The sequence below is a fragment of the Solanum stenotomum genome, chromosome 3, assembly GCF_019186545.1.
Source record: "Solanum stenotomum isolate F172 chromosome 3, ASM1918654v1, whole genome shotgun sequence".
In the NCBI taxonomy this organism is placed as follows: domain Eukaryota; kingdom Viridiplantae; phylum Streptophyta; class Magnoliopsida; order Solanales; family Solanaceae; genus Solanum; species Solanum stenotomum.
Genome location: NC_064284.1, coordinates 19,226,139 through 19,248,489, shown reverse-complemented (window position 1 = coordinate 19,248,489; position 22,351 = coordinate 19,226,139). Strand labels below are relative to the sequence as shown.

The following is a 22,351-nucleotide window of genomic DNA, read 5'->3' as shown; positions in this document are numbered from 1 at the left end:
AGGGTTGGTGATGTTTCATTAGGTGAAGAAGAAGAAAATCTTCATAACTTCTATTTTTCCTTCCGCATGGTGGGAGATGTGTCTTTGTTATCACATTCGTATCTAGTAATCTTAGAAGCTCTTGTACCTGTTTAGACTAGATCTCTGGGGTGTTAATTACTTTACAAGTCTTAACTTTGAGTCGTTTTAAACTCTCGTGTTTATAAAATACTATATGAAACTCATTTATTCTCCTGTTTTATTAATTTTCCACATGATTTTAACTATTGGGATATAAGGGTTCTCCTACTTAGGTGTTAGAGTAGGTGCCCGCACGGCCTGGTGGGTTGGGTCGTGACATTTCTGTATCACAAAGTTAAGTTGAAAATGCTCTACCGATTTAGTGTCGGGCGTATGTTTAAACTAAAATCAACTTCAAACGTTCATATCTTTCATCTTATAATGAGTTAGGTGTCCCGTGACCTATCAAATTAAAGTTCTATGAATATCATTTCCAACGCCACCAAGTTAACTTCACTTGGAGTTCGGAATAAAAAGTTATAACCATTTTACTAGAGATTGTCCATATCAGGTCGCTATAGCGGAGCTGCTACAACGGGTTACATGCATTTAAATGCATTTTTTAGACCTAAACGTTATTTTCTCCCAAAACTTGTTCAAGACCAGGCTAGGGCAAGAGAGGGGCATTTTCTTCGATTTTTCATTGATTTCCACCTTTAAGATAAGTTCTTTCATCAATCTAACATTTGTTTGATTCCTTAGTCCTTAGTAAATATAATTGTGGTCCTTAGAGATGATTTGAATTCATTCTAAGGTAGGTAACATCTGAATTTATGAGAATTTTAGGGTGTAAGACCTTGAGCTAATCTGAGAAATATTTCTTCTCAATTTATTCATCGTAATTCTCTAATGTAACCATGAAATTGGTAGTTTTAAGTGAATTAAGGGTGGAAAAACCCTGGTGTGGGTGGAAAATTTATATGGTTGGCCTAGAGTTTGAGATTTTGATATGATCTAAAAATAATTAGGTCATTTATGATTGATTTTATATTATATTATTATTTTAGATCAAGAACAAGCTAAAATTTCACCAAAAAAATCAAATTTTGCGAGCCTACTGAGTAGTTTAGACGTATTTATCATTGCATGATTTTTTGTTGATTGACCAGAGATTTTATGCCTAGGTTTTCAGAAACAAAGTCTAGATGATTAAAAGTTGTTCTTTATTGCTGTTAAAGAGGGGAAAAAATAATGACTAGGGGGCGGTTCTCTGGTTCTTGATGATAAACATTGAGTTTTCTTGTTGGAGTGATTTGGTGGTAATTGTAAGGTATGTGTTATGAAATTGTTGGGTTATAATCATATCTAGAATTCGTAGTAATCAATGAAAAATCATATATACTCATAGTGGGGTTTAGTATTAGGTCGTTGATATATTGGTATGATTGTGTTATTCATTATTCATTATATATATGTATGAATGTTTACCGCCTGTTGTATCACTTGTGAATGTATAATAGGGATACCATATGAGAGCATATGTAATGACAACATGTTGACAATTTCACATAATGAATCGATTATGTGACATGTGGTTTTCAGGTGCTATTGTTTATTTTGTTTGTGATTGTACATGGTGTTTGATAGTTGGTTCACGTACCACACTTAGTACAAAATATCCTCATGATTAGCTCGGATACCACGCCTGATATATATTAATGGTTGGCTTGGGTACCACACTTGGTACATGCATATCTATATATGATTGGCGCGAGTACCACGTATGTACACTAATCACGAATGACTTGGATACCACACCTGGTACAAAATATCCTTACATTTGGTTCGACTACCACAATTAGTATATACTAATGGTTTACTCGAGTACCTCACCTGGTATGGAGATATCCATATATGATTGGGTCAGGTACCACACTGGTACACTAACAGTTTGACTTTGGGTTCTATAAGAGGACCAAGTATCTGTTTATGATTCCATGTGTGAACCGATTTTACTTATTCAAAATGTGATTGTTGCATGTTGGATCCTTGAGTGGTCCGAGTTACTTGAAAGATGTGATGAATTAGATATGGCTTGTTATGCTAATGTTGTTATTGATTATTGTGCACACAAGATGAGGACTGCATGTGATTATAATTGTATGTTATTTATTTATTTATTTAACAACTTAGTTCTTAGGGGTTTATTTCTGCATAATTATTTTAACTTCTTTAGTTGTCTGAATTACTTTTACTATTAGGTTAGACTCAATTCTTTAGTTGTCTAGAATGTGTTTTTATTTATTATGATGATTTTGGTGTTATAAGTGGTGTTGATTTAGTTTGGTATGGATGAGTTGGTTTAAGATGTCAGTTTCATGTACCGTTCTAAAAGGGCCAGGAAGTTGGCATAAGAGATTGAGAGAGAATAACAGATTAGTTGATAGGGCTAGTGGTGACCTTATTTTCGTGAATATTAATGTGGTGCAAGAATTTAACTATGATTTGTCATTGTGGTGACATAACAAATAGGCTTGAGAAGGCTTAGAATGACATAGCATGTAGGCTTGGAAAGCCTCAAAATGAAATAACAAGTAGGTTTGAGAAGCCTTAAGAGGACATAAAATGTAGGGTTGGGAAGCCTTAGAGTGGCAAGAGGGTTGAATGTATAAATATTATATTTGGCAGCGGAATGAGATAGGAGGCTTGAGTTCAAAGTGTATTGGTTTATGGGTATGTAACTTTAAGACTGGGATGGTGAGAGCATGTGGATAGAGACTTGGGGTGATGCAACTTTCATGTTGCATGTTCCTTTCTAAATGTCTATTTTATATTATGTTGTATACTTTGGTTGTAGGAATTCTCTGATGTTTCATAGGTGAAGACGATGATGATCTTTGACACCTTCTATTCCTTTTTCCTTATAATGAGAGTTATGCCTTATTTCTTTTTAAACTATACTCCTAGAAGCTCTTGTACCTATTTAGACTAGTTCCTTAGGAGTTTTAGTATGTTTCCTTGTAAAATAACTTTGGAGGTTTAAATCAATTTATAGTGATTTCATAACCATTTAAGATGTTAGCTCATGATTCATTTATTTTTACGCATGTTTTAATTCAAATTGGGTAGTAAGTGTTCTCCTATCCAGGTGTTAGAGTAAGTGTTTGCAGAGGTGTATCCAGAATTTCGAGATGATGGGTGCACTATTACAAAAATGTTGATCTAAGATATAAATTTGATCGGTTCAAAATTTAAGTTTGTATACTAAAAAACGTTAAAATTTTTAATATTATAGGTCCAAAATTAATTCATATATATATATATATATGAATTAATTAAAATGTCAAAAGTGTTACCAATAACCACTTAGAGAGGTGCTATCTAATTTTAGAAAGAAAAATAAAACAAAGTAAATATAAAATTCAAATTTCTAACCTCACGCAGAGAGGAGCACCCAATTATCATCACATTATATGATACTCCAAGCGCGAGTTCACACATTTATATTTCAATAATTTTTAAAAGTATAACACTACTATACATGATCTCGGGAGAAGAGCATGGATTCACGTGAACCCTGTGACCCCTTGAATACGCCTCTGTGTCTGCATGGTCTGATAGGTTGGATCATAACAATTTATAACAGGAAGACCAATAGAGTGATGCGTATGCCAAGTTAAGAGCGGTGCATGTGGAATTATATATCACTACCTACTTAATTACAAAAAATTGGAAAATAAAAATATTAGTTCTTTTGTTTCAATTTGTTTGGTCTATTTTGATTGATATGGAGTTTAAGATTATTTTTTTAATTTGTGATATAATATTAAAGATATGCCAAATGTATCAAAATACATGTTAATATTTTGATCTTAAACATGCCATGTACAAAATTGAAAATTTAAAGAATAGATACAAAGGGAAAGTGTCATTCATTTTTCAAATAAGCGAAAATCATTTACACCTTTAAATTTGGTTTAAAAATTAAAATCTCCCCTCAACTATGAAAAATAGTCATTTTCCCACTTTATTCTAGGCAAAATCTATTTTACCATTGCCATTTTTAATCCCCCATCCATGTAACATGTTTTTATATTATATATGATATTTTCTTTTTTAACCTATGTATTTATAGATTTTAATTTTCGTTCATAAACATTTTAAATAGAATAATCCTTTTATAAGTTTGTTGCAAAACCTATTTTTTTTTATGATTGTTACTTTGATATTACATGCATTAAGTATCACATATTGTATGTATCATGTGTCATGTATGTATACGTATTATGTGCATGCATATTCAAGATAGGAAAAATTAACAAATTAGTCACAATCTCTAACATAATTATTAAAAGCATCTACATTTTAAAATTATTATTAAAAATGTCAAAATGTCAATATTTTAGAAAATAAATTGTATCCTAATATAATTAAATTTTTTTCTTTTTATTTCTCAAATGAGGTCCACGACATTGGACCAATTTCTACATCACTATCAGGTAAAAAAGGAAAAAAAATTCACCCACTTACCATCTTTCTTGGTTTTACCCCAAGTTTACCCAAGTCACTACTTTCTCTCTTCCTGTTTTCACCACTTTTGACTTATTCCTTGTTCAAGAAAATTAACTCTTCAATTTTTCACAATTAGTTCAAGAAATTTCTCAATTAATTCAAAAGATTATGATTTATAAAGGTAAATTCGAAGTCACCAAATATTTTGTGAGATTTCTTGTGATTTTGTTTTCATATTCACCAAGTATTTTGTATTGCGGATTTATGTATTTTGGATTTTTCGTCTTTTTTCGATTTTGATGTAAGTTTGTTTTCATATTCACCAAATATTTCGTCTTTTAAACACTATTATCTGATATTTTTGTGATTTTTTTTTTTATATTTGAGATTTTAGTAGATTGTAGTAATCTACATTAGCATTCATACATCATACATTATTTGATTTTTTATACATTCATATTTAATAATTTCGTATTTTGCATGATTAGAAAATTAATGCTTCCCATAACTACATTAATAAATACAAATTCATATTTATATATCAGACGCAATTGTATTAGAATTTTTTTTCCAGAATGCACTATTAGAAAATTGTGTATTTTTCCTCCTTAGTTAAAACATAAAATTCTATCCAGTACTCAATTGTATCCATTACTCACTACAAATCAGCAATAAATTATTATAACAAATAAATTTCGTCGATTGTATCGAAAATTAGTTATTCATTACTTAATTATATTTGGCTACAATATATTTGTTGTATTCAAAAACACCAGCTACAAAAATCAAAAGTGTATCCTTACTCAATTGTATTCAGTATTCAATACAAATCAACAATAAATTATTATAACACATACATTTTGCCGATTGTATCCCAAATTAGTTACTCATTACATAATTGTATTGGGCTATAATATATTTGTTGTATTCAAAAACACCAGCTACAAAAACAAAAAAAAAACACGCACTTTCATTCATTATAAATCCTAGAATTGCTACAATATTTTGTAAAAAGGTTAAAATCTCAATATAGACAAACATTCCACTGCATTCATCACAAAAATTAAAAAAAATTCTACCCAATTTTTGAGTCAAGATTTAGGAATATCACCTATAAACAAATTAAATAATCGACAATTAAAAAAAATACTTGATCGTTTTTTTGAGTTTTCACCGACAATATCAAACTTTAAAGAAATTCGTGTAATTGACTTTGCTATCCAAAACAATCGAGATTGAATTCGGAAAAGAGTCTACTGATTCGAAACTTGTTTTTGAAATTTTTAAGAATAATGGAGAAAGACTCTTCAAAGAACAATGGATAGAGGCCCACTTTTGTATTTCTCCTTTGAATACGTAACTGATGAAAATTTTGAAACCTTTTTACCTTTTTAAAAATATTTTGTCCCATGATTTTCTTCATTATGTTGTTAAGTATTTGTATTCTTTTCCATTAAACAAATTTAAAAAAATACATAACTCAGCCCTTAACAAACTAAAATATTGACATTTTAAATAAATATTGAAAATATGGCTAAGGAGTCCTATAAGAAGCTAAAATATTGTTGTTTTGAAAATTTCTCAGATAGATATGTGCTTGTTCAATTTTATACACGTTTAATTATGTACTTGTGCATATCCAATGTTTGAGGGTCCATATGTCAGCTAAAATCAAGTTTAAAAGACACGTTTATATATTATGCCTATCTTATTCTCTATTATCTATATAGATAAATAAATTTTGATTGTCATTAATGAAATATTTACTAAATTATATATTAAAATCTTATTTACAATAAAAAAATAGATAATGTTTTAAAGAAATTATCATGAACTATATCTTATTTTATCATATTAAGATTCCGTTAATTTTTTATTTTATTTTTAAGTTTGTTCATTTGTTCCATTATAGAACATTAGCTTAGGTATTTAATCAATATATTTCACTTTTCTTTCAGTTTCGGATGAAGTTAATATGTTTATATGAAATTTGTTATATAGATTAAAAAACAAAAATATTTATGATTTAAAAATAGTATACGGAAAGGGGGAAAATATAAAAATTGATAATGTAAGGGGTAGATTATACATTAAAAAAGGTCAATTAAGAAAAAAGGGGAGAACGACTATTTCTCAAAGTTGAGAGGGGTTCGATTTTTAAAGTAAAGTTGAGGGTGTAAATGATAATTCACCCTTTTTTAATAGATTGACTTTTTTTTTTATTTCTTTTTTATCATTTTAGCTTAAAAATCAAGTGCTTATAAACACTTTTTAAATTTATCCAAACACTCAAAAAGTGATTAAAAATTATTTTGTCCTAAAAATACTTATAATTTATCCAAACACTTAACAAGTGATTAAAAACTATTATAACCTAAAAAAAATACTTAATAAGTCAATTTAAACAATTTTTTTAAAAAATAAATAAGTCAAACAAATTGAAACAGAGGAAGTATTATTTTCAGATACTTCCTCCACTTATCCCAATCATAGACTAATCAAGATTTTAAGCTTTATGAATTCTCATAAAAAGTTTAAGAGCTCATTTGAATTGACTTAAAAAAAAGTAGCTTTTAAGTCAAAAAGAAAATGTCAAACTTAAATGACTTTTAAGTCAAAAAATAAAAAGTAGGGGGAGGACTATTTTTTATTTTAAACTTATTTTAAGTTATTTTTAACCTTCTCAAACACTTTCTAACTTATTTTAATTCATTTTTGACTTATTTTAAGTTGTTTTTATATTTGTCTAACACTTTCAGAAGTCAAACACTAACTTTAAAAGTAGGTTTGACCAACTTTTAATCCAATCTAAACACCCTCTAAGTCATATGTGTAAATCTTCTTTTACAGCATTCACATAACTCAAACTCAAAATATAAATTGACCTTTTAATCTTTTTGTATAATTTCCTAGTAGGCCAGCATGCACATATAACACATACACCACTTGGCCAAGTATTCATTTTTAGCTATTAATTTGGGTACATCTCCCCTGATCCTCTTTTTTGGTTAAAAAGGAATTATTGGAACAAAAGCAAGTGTTGTTATGTGGAAGTATACTTCTTATAAATGCAACGTGAAACTTATGCCTAAAAGAGAAAACTTTAGTATTGAAAACTACTTTCACCTATCACTTAACAAATTCTGTAAAACAATGATCAAATTCCATTAGTCATGAGAATATATATAATTTATATGTGTATGTCCTTTGACTTTAATGGTTTGATTGTTTGATTGTTTGATATATGTTAATGTGATATAATAGTGATAATGGTATGAATTATGTTTTGAGTGATTGTATATTAACCTTTGCTTATGATATAAAGTATTAAATTTGTATGAAAATGGTATGAAATATAAAACTAGTGATTTTTGCTAAAAAAAAAATCACATTATGGTTGTTTTTTTAGTTTAAACACACTTCTTGAAATGAAACATGCATGAATTATGATTAATATATGTATGAATGTGATTAAATAAGGTTGATTGTTTGATTTGTGTGAATTGTGATATAATAGGTGTATACCAATGGTATAAGTTTTGTTTTAACACTTTTTGTGTAAATTTGGATGAAACCTGTATGAATTATGATTAATATATGTATGAATGTGATTAAATAAGGTTGATTGTTTGATTTGTGTGAATTGTGATATAATAGGTGTATACAAATGGTATGAATTCTATTTTAACACTTTTTGTGTGAATTTAGATAAAAATCGTATGAATTCTAATTAAAACTAGTGATTTTTGCTAAAAAAATCACATTATGGTTATTTTTTTTTAGTATAAACACATTTCTTGGAATGAAACATGTATGAATTATGATTAATATATGTATGACTGTTATTAAATAAGGTTGATTGTTTGATTTGTGTGGATTGTGAAATAATAGGTGTATACAAATTGTATGAATTCTGTTTTAACACTTGTTGTGTGAATTTGGATGAAACATGTATGAGTTTTGATTAATAATCTTATGACCATTGACTTCAATGTTTTTATTGATAGATTTGTATGAACTGTGGTATATATATATATATATATAATGGTATGAATTATTTGATTAGATGAATTATGAATGTTTATATGAAATTTTTAAATGAATCATGTGTGGTATAATCGTTATATAGTGTTGAAATGAAACTTGAATAAGATTTGTGTAAAGTTTGTTTTAGTTTTGTATAAACAATGTTATTTTATAGGAAAGGAAGGTACACACACATTGGTCTTCATGTACAAACATGAATGTGTTCAGTAATCTCGTTACTTTCCTCGGCCAAGACAGGTTCCAAAAATTCTTGGAACAAACACCATTGGGTGTATTCTACGAGATGAACAACTTAAAGATTCAATGTCAATTATTGCGACATTTATTTCTTCTTGAAGCTGAAAATGTCAGAGATGACATGTTTATTGTTAAAATAAACAACACAGAACTACGATTTGGATTAAAGAAATTCGCAGCAGTTACCGGTCTTAAATGTGGACTACTTTCAGAATTTGTGTCAGATCCGTCTATTCCAAATAGACTTATCACAAAATATTTTGGTGCAATGACCAAAGTCCCCAAATTACTTTTCTTGAATAAGTTTAAAGAGCGAAACTCTTTTGAGGATGAAGACCGCTTTAAGATCGGTGTTTTGTACTTTATTAGTACATTTTTTACTGCTTCTGAGGTCTCAAAAACTTCAATTCGCAAATTCTATTTTGATTTGGTTGAGTCCGGTCAATATACGTGCTGCCCATGGGGTAATGAATGTTTCAGATTGACACTCAAAGCTTGCAGCCATAGGTTGAAAAGGAATCCTACATCATTCAAATTTAGCCAATTCCACCTAGCATTGCAGATATGGTTTTATGAGTGTTGCCATCCGTTTGACAACAAAATTGCTATTCGTGTTGCAATGGTCACACCGCGTATTCTCAATTGGAAGACATCGAATGAGATTATTTTCTTCGATGACTTAAGCAATTAGAAATATGTTAAATAATATTAACTTTTCATTCCAAAGACACTACAAATTTCATCCTAAAAAATCATTATAATAACAACACACTCGTCTTTATTTTTTTATACAGATATAATCCAGACAGTACATTACAAACAATTTTCATACTCATTTAATACATATTTCATACAAAATTCATCATTCATTCAAACTATATACATCTTCGTACCCAATAATTAATTACTGTCACCCAACTTTATACAGAAATAACAAAACTAATATAAACTCAACAATTCACATTTAATACCAACTTAAAACACTTGTCATACACTTCGTCAAAATTCCAAAAAAACTTTTTTACATATTTCTTAACACACTTTCATACATAATTCATTCGACTTATTCTATCAAATTCATTATCGACTTAAATCACTTTTCATGAAATTTGTCAACATTATAATTAACTTTTACAAAATAATTAACACACTTTTATACAAACTTCATTTAATTTATTCTATCAAATTCATTCAAAAATCTACATTAAATTTATAATTTCACAAAACAACAACAATATACAAAATAAACAAATAAATAAAAAATCACTATATATTATACTTTTCACAACAGTTAACAAAATATGATATCAACATGTAACAAAAAATGATTGCACCTTCAATTACTCGACAATTTGATCATTTTTTTTCATTTCGCTATCATTCAAAAACAAACGCTAAACAATAATATAAACGTACCCGAAGGATCCCATCTTCCACCATGTTTGATTAAAATTGATACGTAATTGTCCATCAAAGCAAAATCAAGAATTTTCAAAGATAAAAAAAACTATCAATTACTCGAATGTGGGAATTTTTTTTGCAGAAAATTGAAGAGAGAGAATCGTTGAAAAAAAATATCTGATTTTTATATTTGATTTTAATTGATTTGAGTGAATTAAGGATACTAAATAATCTTAATTAGTTTAAATCCCTTATTTCGTGCTAATTATTTATTATCTACAATAAATTCAAATTAAATTAACACCACAATTTCAGTTTTTTACATGTTTCCATTAAAAAATGTTTTTTTTTCTTTTATCTCTTTTTTTTAAAAAAACTTTTTTTAATTATTAAAAACATTTTTTTTAAAAAAAATAATTTGTTAGAACCTGAAATTTTTAATGTTATAACTTGAAAGTCTAAATCTACTGCTATAGCTTGAAAATATTACTATAATATATGTCATATATGAAATTTACACCCAAAACAATGAAGAACCCGACCCTCAACCTTACAAATCCTGACCTATGATTCGACCTGGAACACGTCCCTAACCTAAGAATCATCCCCAATGCTAACATAAGATCGAGATCCAGAACCTATCTCAACCATCTAACTCTAACCCAGGACCCGACTCCAACCCTGAGATCCAACCTTGAGATTTGGAGACTCTCGACTTGACCTTGAGACCCAACCCTGAGTTCCTAATCCCCAACCTCCAAACTGAACTTGACCTAGACTCATACCTTGAGATCTGACCTTGACCTCGACCCTAAGAACCAAACCTGATCACTGACCTCGTGACTCAACCTAACCCCAATACCCAACCCCGAGACTCGACTTCTAGACCCAACCCTGACCTGACCTCGAAACATGACTTCGACACCGACCTTGATCTCGAGACCCGCCCCCGACGTGATGACGTATTTCGTTTATCCCGAAATTTTGGTATATAATCATTGTAGCTGCCAAACTTTTTGTTGGAATATTTTCTCGTGGAGAACAAAAAATGTATAGAGTTCCATCCTAGTAAAATACTACCATTAAACAATTTTTTTTGTAAAGGCCCGGCCTGTTAATGATATTGTCCGCTCTAGGCCTAAGCCCGCACGACTTTAGAACATGTATGTTTTTCTGATGTAGAATTTCTTAGGGAAAATTACATAAATGGGCCATAAAATTCAAAACAATTACAAGTTCATACTCAAATCCAAAGTAATTCCTAAAATACTCATTCTCTTATAAATAATTACAGTTCATACCCTTTTTCATTAAGGGTGATAATTTACGATTAACTGATATCATATACTGTATTGGTATCATTAAGGTTGATAATTTTGCTTAACTAATACTAAATCAGTATATACATATATATACTGTATTGATATCATTAAGGTTTCTTGTTCAGAAATTAATTATTAGTCAATGATACTATAAGAGTATATATGTATATTGTTGTGGTATCATTAAGGTTTTTTGTTCAGAAATTACTCATTAGTCAATTATACTATAAGAGTATATATATATATTATGGTATCACTAAGGTTTCTTGTTCAAAAATTACTCATTAGTCAATGATACTATATTAGTATATATATACTCTTATAGTATCATTGACTAATGAGTAATTTCTTAACAAGAAACCTTAATGATACCAATACAGTATATATATACTGATTTAGTATCAATTCAGCGAAATTATCAACCTTAATGATACCAATACAATATATGATACTGATTTAGTATCAGTTAAGCGAAAATTTTCACCCTTAATGATACCAATACAGTTTATGATACTGATTTAGTATCAGTTAAGCGAAATTAGTAAGGGAGTATATAGTGTAATTATTTAGTGGGGTATGAATGTAAAGGGTTATATGTTTGTAATTATTTTGCTTTTATGGGGTATTGACTTATTTTCCCCTTTCTTATCTTAAGAACTAAGAAAGGGTGTCACAGTTATAATGAAAATTATACCAAGTGCCGATAAGACTTTGATACCTTTTGTAACGTCCCAACCCGCTAGTGATATAGTTTGATTTGGGCCTAGTCCTGCATGACTTTAAAACGCGTTACTAGTTAGAAGACCTACTTAATTATATACCCAACATCTCTTCTGTGTTTTGCCAAGGTAAGACTTCTTATCTTAAGTTACGGTGTGACAATTATAATGGAAATTATACCAAGTTATTGAGTTTTAGCTGCACTTGTTTACAACATGTTGTTGGGAGAACAGAATACACAAGGTAAACTAACTCCTATCGACAATCATTGTGAAGCTATTAATACAAGCTTAATTTCAATCTCCTATGAGTGTCAAACCAATAGCTATAACAATTATAGTAGAGGGAACTCCAAATTTGAGATGAGTCCAGAATGAGAGATTGTACCCCGAGGGTTTAGCGCGACGAGCTTGTTCACATACTATCAAGTTTGCTGCTGACCCTAATAGTGAAAGGTTGCCAGCCACAGTACTAACCCAGGCTAAGATGAGCCATGCTTTCTTCTCACTTGCTGCGGATATTGCACCAGCTGATGCACCTACTCGAACTCCCAGCAATAGAACTATCATCAAATTAACAAATTTAATTTGTATTAGTGAAATCAAATAAACTCTTATACATTTTATGTATGTTTAGTTTAAGACCATAAGATTCAAAAGTCTTTCTTTACTTTTTTAAACTTTGTGTCAAGTCAAAACCAGACAAATAAATCAAAATGGAGAGAGTTGGAAGTACTAGTTGAGAGTGACAAACCAGTAGGCACATTAGAAGCCAAATTTGAGAGGACAAGTATGACAACAGCAAGAACTGCTACACCACCAGCATGATCTATCTTGGCATATGGTTCCATAAAATCCCAGAAAGCACTTGGAATCCCTGTTCTGTTAAATCCATCTACTGTGATAAACATACCACAGAAGAATATCAACAGTGAATACGATACCTGTCAAGTTGAGACACCACAATGAACAAATTAAACTTTTTTCTCACTAAACTAATATAACGTAGCTGGATGACCTGATAGTGTAAAAATTCTTTTAACATAGTCACTTCGTAGAAAAACACTATATAAATAGGTGAAAACTGTGTTGAACTTGACATGACAAGATGAAGAAATGTAAACACAAGGCTAAAGTACCTTTTCTAGGCATTCTCTAGCATCTTTGAAATCAAGAACCACAAGAGCAAGTGCTGCTGTGATAGCAGTCCATGACATATTCAAACCCATCAATAAAGATATTAACATCCCAATTGTAACAAGATAAACAGATATTTTCCATAACAATCTTCTCCATTTTTCGGAAAAGTTCTGCTTTTCCTCACAAGATGTGAAGTTTTGATCTTCGCGTTCATCGACAGTCTTCAAAGACACATTCTTGTCCCTCATTTGAAGTGATCCATGATCATTTGCTGCTTCTCTCGAGGCATTAAAATTCCTAGAAGAATCAAACACCCCGTTTGGATCCTTCATGATTTCGTTTCCACTAAACTGATCTTGAGAATGTAACGAATTAACAACATGTGACAGCGTTGCTGGTGCAAAACGATGAGAGACTACTTCTTCATCCAAAACTAATTCTACTTCAGCATTTTCAACATCCTTCTGAACAGACAACACATTCCAATACATGCAAAGCAACAATACAGCATTAACAACAACTCCAACAAACATTGCAGGAAATATACCAAATAAAAACCTCCCGAACGTGATCTTGCTCAATATTGCTATAACTAAGTTCTGAGGATTCCCAATAGGAGTTGCTGAAGATCCAATATTTGCACTAGACGCGAGAGCTAAAAGGAACGGATGAGGTGGGAGATTTTGTTGCCTAGCAATTTTCAGCACAAATTCAGTTAACACAACACAACTAGTATCATTAGTGAAAAAAGCACTTGAAATTGCAGAAACCAAACAGATTCTACAGAGTAAATCCTTAGCTCCCCTGCTTTTCCAAGCCAATAATTTTCCCAAGTACTTAAACATATCAGCTCTTTCTAAATAAATACTCACAACCATTGTTCCATAGAGAAGTCCTAAAATTGGAAGATCAATAGCAGCATATGCTTCATCTGGTGTCAATACTCGAAATATTACGATTAGATTTGCACCAAGTAATGATCCTGCAGTCCTTCCAATAGGCATAAATGGGACAGCAGGAAAAACTGCCAATATCCAAAATATTGCAAAAGCGATTGAACCAAGAATCACTCTCTCCGTCGATGCCATAGCCATAATCCTTCTTCAAGTTTTTTGTATGTTCACATTAGTAAACTGAAAATGACTAAGGAGGATAGACTTACCTATAATAAGTGAAAGTATCGACCTTATTTCATAGAGTCATTCGTTCTGAAAGCTACGTGTTATAGAAGTTAATAGGTAAGTAGCTATCTAGCAAGTAATCTCTAATTTAAAGACTTTTCAGCGCGCAAGTACATCTATTCACTAGGGACGTTGCTGGTTTGAATATTTGAGTATTTTAGATAGCAACTTCTTGAAAAGGAAACTAAATAGGACAAATTGAAATACATATACAAACACGTACACTTTTCCTTTGATTTCTCTACCTTATATGCACTTATAAACTTGTGTGGTTGAAGGTGTCACGTCATCACAAAAGGTGCACAAAAATATGAAAAAAAAATGAGTTCTCTGAAATTTCGATCATAGTCTAAGAGTTACTTGTGCTTTATCCCTAATATACACAACCATGAATGATTTATTTTTATTTTTTGGTCAGTCTACTTTTTTCTTGTCTTGTTTGCTTTTAGGTTGAGAATCGTCAAAATTATTTATAATTAAACTAACATTGTCGTCTAATGAAGCACTTATATGTTCTACGTTATGTTTCAACTTGACATAAATTGATTAAATTAGCTATAAACTTTTACAGTATAGCAATAACAATTTAAGAACCTTTATCAGATAATATTTAGATTTCCAACTTGGTATATAACATAGTAGCAAATTTAATTCGAAAGTTGAAAATATAATTTTAAAATTTAATATTACTAATTAAAAAACAACACGCACAGAGGTAAAATATACAAGTACGGTATAAATTAATGATCCACTTATAGATCAAACGTGTGTGTGCGTACACACTCACACATACATAACTTAATTAGCTAGGATGTATTTATTTTATGACACTAGTTAACTTTACTTGTTTAATTTACTATTAAAGATGATTTCTCCGCTGACCACAAAGATCTGCATTAAGAAGATATTTTGTATATGTTTTTTCTTTTTCTTTTATTATATTTGAGAAACTAAGTAAAATGTTCAAAATCTTTCATAAGGCACTTGACTTAAATCTGTCAGGAGAAGAAATTTTCATTTTTAAAAATATATCATTTTAGATTAACAAAGCTTTTCTACGTCTATGACCTTCATTTGCTAAAAAATCTGTGAGCAAAGAAAATAAATATATATATAGAGAGAGGTGAAAATTATTTATACCTTTGAACTTTGGTTTAAAAATCAAAGTCCCCACTCAATTTTGAGAAACAATTATTCTCTCCCCTTTATCTTATGCAGAGTCTATTCTACACTTGTCATTTTTAAATCTTACATTTTTATTAAGTACATTAACTTTATAAGTAGAATAATTCTTTTATAAGTTTGTTGTAAAATCTAATGTTATTTCTTTATGTTGTTAGTTTAATATTACATATATTAAGTACATATGTATGATTGTATAATGTATTATGTGCGTGCATATTTAATTTTGGCATAAAATTAGCTCGAGTGTATCTCATGCTAATTGTCATGTAGAATGTGCGTGTTTACTTGTTCAACTTTATATATAAGTTTAAGTGTCTACTTGTATACGCCTAAATTTGAAGGGCGTAGATGATAGCTAAAGCCAAGTTAAAAGGACAAATTTATGTGATTATGCATACCTCTTATTCTCTATTATCTATGTAGATAAATGTCATTAATGAAATATTTTCCAAATTATAATTTAAAATCTATTTACAATATATAGATAATCTTTTTAAAAAAATTGTTATGAAATTTATTTTTATTTTTATTAATTATTTTTTGTTACTTGCATTATATTGTAGATTCTGTTGAAACTAATAACTTTATTTTTTAAATTCTGTTCATTTGTTTTATTATAGAACGACATTATATTATATATTCAATCAATATTTTCTCTCTTTTTTTTTTGGACGAAATTCATATTTTTTATAGAAAATTTGTTACATAGATTAAAATATAAAATTATTATGACTTTAAAAAGAGTATTAAAAAAAATAAAGGTTGATAATGTAAAGGTAGAATAAACATTTAAAAAAGTCAATTAGGAAAATGGGGAGAATAATTATTTCTCAAAATTAAGGGGGAGTTTGATTTTTTAAATAAAATTTAGGAGTAAAAAATGATCTTTCACCTATATATATATAGTTGTACATACATGTGAGAGAGCATAGACTCATGTCCTCAAAATCTTATAACTGTTTAGTACCACTTATAGAACCTATGAAAGTTATACTATTTTCTGTCTTTAATTATTATTATTATTTTAACTCCTGTCTAGTAGCTCCATTTCTTTTTTACTCTTTTAATAATTTGAACTCATAATTTTAGATTGAAAGTGCAGGGTTTTTACTTTTCCTCTAATCAATACGTGCTGTTGGAACTTATTCTTATGTGTTACTTTATATATGATGTCCAAATCAAAGAAAATGAGTGGTATAACTCTGTCATCAACAAGATTTGAACGGATGGAAAATAAGAATTTTATTTTCCCTTTGTCTTTCAGTATATTAAATTCTTTAAGAAAATTATAGACTTGATGAATGTTTGATTTGTTCTCTTCGTTCTTTTTTCTTTAGCGCAATGTCAAAACATATTTAAATTATTCGATTTTTTTTTGAATTTTATATCTAAATTATTGAGAATGTGAGTTTCACACCTAAAATATCACTATTCACTCATTAGTCATGTGCTTGAGAAACACACGTCAATGATGTGTGTAATACACTTGCTCTTTTATTTTTTTAAAAAAACTTGTCATATGTCATTTAACATGGATAAAACATTCCACCTTTACAAAAATTAAACAAACTATAATATTAGTTAAAAGTTAAAAATTAAGTATCACTATTTCAAATAAAAATAAATTAAAACCATTTTTCATATTTCATTTTTTTTTAAAAAAATGCTTAAAAACTTGATATACACTTTTGAACACCCAATATACAATATTATATAACATTATAAGAGATATTTATACACTATAATAATATACAATATTATACATTAATATTACTTCAACTACGTCAATAGTACTTCATAGTAACTCTATTAACAGAAATAATATGTAACACCCCAGAAAATTTTTGAGCTAAGACTTGAACCATCCTTCGTTGTGAGTAGGATTTTGCCGAGAAATTAAAATTTCTTAAGTGTTAGTTCACTAGATGTAGCACCTTGAGTTCGAAAAAGAACTAAATTGGAAATAGCAAAATCTGAAATTTTGCAAGTTATGCTAAGTTATGAGTTTTGGGTCAACTTGAAATGATCATAACTCCTAGCACAGGATGAGTTAGATGTGCTACAAGATACCGTAGGAATGACCTTTGAATTATCTTTCCAACGCCGCCGAGTTTACTAATTTTCAAGGTCGGATGAGTGAGATATGACCTTTTGAAGTTAGTTTGTCCAGTTAAGGAAAGTTAGCCGAAAATAGTAAGGGGTATTTTGGTCTTTTCCTTACCCAATCAGATTTAATTCATTTTTAGTAAGGGTTTATGGGTCTAATCCTATTAGGTTCAGTTTGATAATCCTAAAATACGCCTAGGGTTTTAGTTGAGAGTTCAAGAAGAGAAAAGAAGAGAGAAGAGGAGAAAAGAGGAAAGGATGAAGGCGTTCGTCGACGTTCTTGAGAGTTGTTGCGGATTGTCGCCGTGGATTTGATCCCTAAGAGGTATGTAAGCTTCCATAGTGCTGGGTTTGTTCACCCACACGCCAAACATATTATTGTTGTGTTGGGTTTTTGATGATTTCTTGAGATCAAAGTGAGTGTTTTAAGGGCTTTATTGAGTAGATTAGAGTGTACTTATGTTAAGTAATTAATTCTAAGTGATTGGGGAATAAACCGTTTGATTCTAAGCGAGTTAGGGTGAGAAAATGAGCAAAGAAAGTCGTCAAAATTTTCTGGTTTGGGACCTGGCGTGTCACGCCAGCAAGAGCGCCCCAAACACTTCTCTGAATGTTAGGGGCTGGCGCCCCGCGCCACTCAGAGTGCCAGGGTCGCCTGCCCCCACCCGTTCATCATCGTTGTGTCCATTTGAGTTCTTTCAAAGGGTACCTTTACTCCTCTTTGATTCTAAAAACTCTAAACTACTTCTAAACACCTAGAAATCATTCATAACATGATCATAACCTTGAATTCATAATTCAAATTCAAGATAGAGTTGAGAGTTAAGTTTTGAGAAGAATATTCTAAGAAAGTCCCTTTGAGTTCTTTTGAAGAGTCTTCTACCACTTCTAGTAACTTGTTTCAAGACTCGAGTAAGTGAGCATGAGAGTGACAAAAATGTATTCATGAGTCTACACTATCATCTATATCCTTCATATCATAAGCCATAACTCTTGAATTCATTATTCACATTCAAGAGAGAGTTAAGAGTAGAGTTTAAGAAAGTCTTTGAGTTCAATTGTGAATCCTTTGAGATCAACTATTGATTTGAACTAAATTTTGAGGAAGTAAGTAAGAGAATGAGAAGAGTCATATACACGAGTTTCATATTGATATTTTGACCCTTGAGTTAAGTCTTTCATGCCCATAACTTCCGCATGAACTCCATCAATTTAGTATCTTTGAAAGAAGTAGTATCTTCAAGTTCTAAGTCTTGAGTATCGAGTTCCTTATCCCATTTGAGATTATATTTCTAATCATGGGACTATTACATGTTACCCATGAAGTCTTGAGTTGAATTATTCATGCCCATAATTTCACATGAACCCTATAAGTCGAGCAGTCTTGAGACGAGAAGTATCTCTGAGTCCTTGAGTTGAGTAGTTCGTGCTCATAAATTCTGTATGAAGCCTCTGAGATAAGCATTCTTGAAGTGAGTAGTATTATTGAAGTTCTTGAGTTCCAAGTATTGAGTTCTATCTTTGGTTATTGAAAACTTTGCATTGAGTCGTTCACGTCCATAATTCGGCATAAACCATATTCTAAGAAGTCTTTTACAAATGTTTAAACTTTGTTTTAAGACTTACGCTTTGAAGTTGAGTAAAGAGTAAGAGTAAAGTTCATAATTTTTAAAATGATATATGGGAACTAAGTATTCCCAAGAGTAAATGTTTTCACATTTAAGATGAGAGGAAACTGAGATTTTCAAAAGAGTTTTGAGCAAGAAAGGGAACATCGATTCCAAGAGAACTTTTAAGCTAAGTTTTGAGTAATTATCTCAAACCAAAGAAAGAAGTTGTTTTAAAAAAATATGAGCTAAGTATATTTTTGGGAGTAGTATTGAGCACCGATATGGGGATGCGAGTTCATATTAACTCCAAGTCTCCATAAACCATGTAGCCATCATGGGTATTAAAGAGTTATACTTTTTAGATGATTACTTAAGTTAAGCTAGTGGATCCACTAAGTTAAGCGTTCTATATGACGACAAAGTATATGACAGTTCTAGCAGTGTTGGCAAGACGTTGTATCACCACTTAGGCTCATAGTGGTGGTTATCGATTAGAGAAACTCCACAACAGTAATTACATGGTTCCTCAAGGGGTTTTGCTTAGTATAAATGGGGGTATGAGATTTTATTCATGCATTGCACAAGTATACTTTGAGAGGGAGCATGGTATCTCTTTTATGAATTTATGATTATAAGTTGACATCATGTTTTAAACAGTTTTCCTTTTCTTTATATTGCACTCGTTTTAAACTGCTTTATAATGAAATAAGTTTAGTTAAGTATTCATGAGTTGAGTATTTCAAGTCGAGTATCATATCTTTGAAGTTGAGTATCTAATCTTTGAGTCGAGTATTATATCTTTGAAGTCGAGTATCTAATCTTTAAGTTGAGTATCTTATTTTTGGGTTGAGTGAGTTGAGAAAAAGTAAGTATGTTACTTTTTTTTTTATCAAGATTCAAGCTTATGTTTATGTTTTAGAATTCCCCTTACATGCTCGTACATTCCACGTACTGAGCCATTTGGCCTGCATCTTGTCATGATGCAGACACAGGTATTCAGGATCATCAACAAGAGATTTGTTGATACATTCGGAAGTTCGAGTTAGCTATGGTAAGCATCCTTGTTTCCGGAGGATTTCATTTACTTTTCAGTTTAGTCAAGATGTCGTGGGTCTTGTCCCGACTTCCATCTTTAACAGTTAAAAGCTTTACAAATAGTCAGTATAGTTGAGAAGTCTGTATTATTCATTTATTTTATTAAATGTTTTAAAGACTTAAGTTGCCTATTTTATGGCAAGTTGAATATATTATTTTTATTCTAAGTTGTTCATTTGAGTTAAAGTTTTGAAAAGTTGAGTTTATTGAATTTTATTTCAGTTTTAAGCTTTTGCATGTTTAAGTTAGTCTTCCGCTTGTAGTCAGCCAGGATGAGGGTTCGCTTGGGGACCAACAATGGTTTTTGAGTGCCGGCCACGTCCAGGGTGTAGACTCGGGTCGTGACATAATATATAGTTTTCTCCATAAAGTAAGGGCTATTACTAGAAAAGACATAAAATGACACCTAAAGTTGTCCTAAATTTTTAAAAAGACACCTCAAGTTTGCGGGAGTCCTATTACCTAATGAAACTATTTCAAATCGAAATAACTAAACACTTTTGACCCATTTTCACAACAATTGTGTTCTCACATTTGATAGGCCTGTGGAGGAGTAAAAATACACCCCTAAACCAGTATAAAAATGCCACGTTGCACTGACTATTTGAGTTTTCTTCTTTATTAAAAGACCCACTTCTCATCTTCTCCAAAACCTCCATTGATATATGTTGAAGAGCTTTCCATCTACAACCAAAAAAAATAAAATCTCCATCCTTGGTGAAATTTTCATCTAGATTTACTAGCTTCAATTTCTTCTTTTTTTATTTTATTTAAAAGTTATGAGATCAACTAATTTGTAAATCCTGAAAGTGCAATTCAAACAAATTTCAAAACTAAATCTGTGAAGAAACATTCAAACTCAAATCAATCCTAAACTAACACTACATACACATGAATAATAGATAGCACAAGAAGAAAATAACAACAACTCACTATAAAGATGATTTTTCAAAAAATCACTACTATATAAAAAGAACATTTTTTTAACCAAAATTTGCATTCAAATCAAGAAGCAATTAACATGTGAACCTTCACTTCTTCCTTTTGACTCCATAATTCAAGAAATTTTCACAACAAAACAAATTTACTATGACTATTGAAATGCTTTAGGGTTTTGATCATCAAAGAGAGAGTAGAATGAAAATTTGAAAGGGGTTTAGGGTTAAATGGAGCGGGTCATGATTAAAATGTGAATGAGTCAAGATTTTATCCAATTTTTACTAAATTGGGTTGGAAAAAATATGTAATAATATTATTAATTGGGGCGAGACTCGCGCTCAGATTGTGTAAAAAGTGTGTATTTATTGTGATTTTAAAATGTTTTGTGAGGTAATAGAACGCCCGCAAAGATAAGGTGTCTTTTAAAAAATCTGAGACAACTTCATGTGTCACTTTATGTCTTTTCTCTTACTAATAACTCAACTATATATACATATGATATTCATTTCACGCCAGACAAGCATCAAAGCAAGCAAATGAAATTTAATCACCGTCATCACAACGACATCACCGCTACAGTATTCATCTTCATCGAAAAAACCACCCTCAATTAACAAATTAACTGATAAAATCACATCTAAAATTTTTAAAAATGGACAAAGAATGAAATACAAAGAAGACGGGAATAGTGTGTGTTTTGAATATATAGGAAAGATAGAGGAAAAAGAGAGATAAGAATATATTAGTGAAGTAAAATTGACAAATTTTGGCCCATTTTAATAAGGAAAAATTGTATAAAATAGGAAACTGTTAATTCAAATTAAATGTTATAACCACAGTTTGATTTAATTGTAATC

At 30.3% G+C, this 22,351-nt stretch overlaps 2 protein-coding genes across 2 annotated transcripts in view; both read right to left on the bottom strand.

Annotated features, from left to right (window-relative positions):
* Positions 1 to 17,113, bottom strand: part of LOC125858189 (60S ribosomal protein L36-2-like) — a 163,807-nt gene extending 146,694 nt beyond the window's left edge. The window contains exon 1 of the mRNA XM_049537892.1: positions 17,109 to 17,113. The gene's annotated coding sequence lies outside the window, so the exon portion shown is untranslated. The remainder of the gene's footprint in view (positions 1 to 17,108) is intronic.
* Positions 12,367 to 14,513, bottom strand: LOC125858173 (silicon efflux transporter LSI2-like). The gene is made up of 3 exons (XM_049537862.1): positions 13,378 to 14,513; positions 12,993 to 13,182; positions 12,367 to 12,801 (listed from the first exon to the last, which is right to left on the bottom strand). Exons 1-3 carry the CDS (start codon positions 14,470 to 14,472, stop codon positions 12,536 to 12,538), a joined length of 1,551 nt encoding a protein of 516 aa, XP_049393819.1. The 5' UTR covers positions 14,473 to 14,513; the 3' UTR covers positions 12,367 to 12,535.
* Positions 17,114 to 22,351: the final 5,238 nt, after the last annotated feature.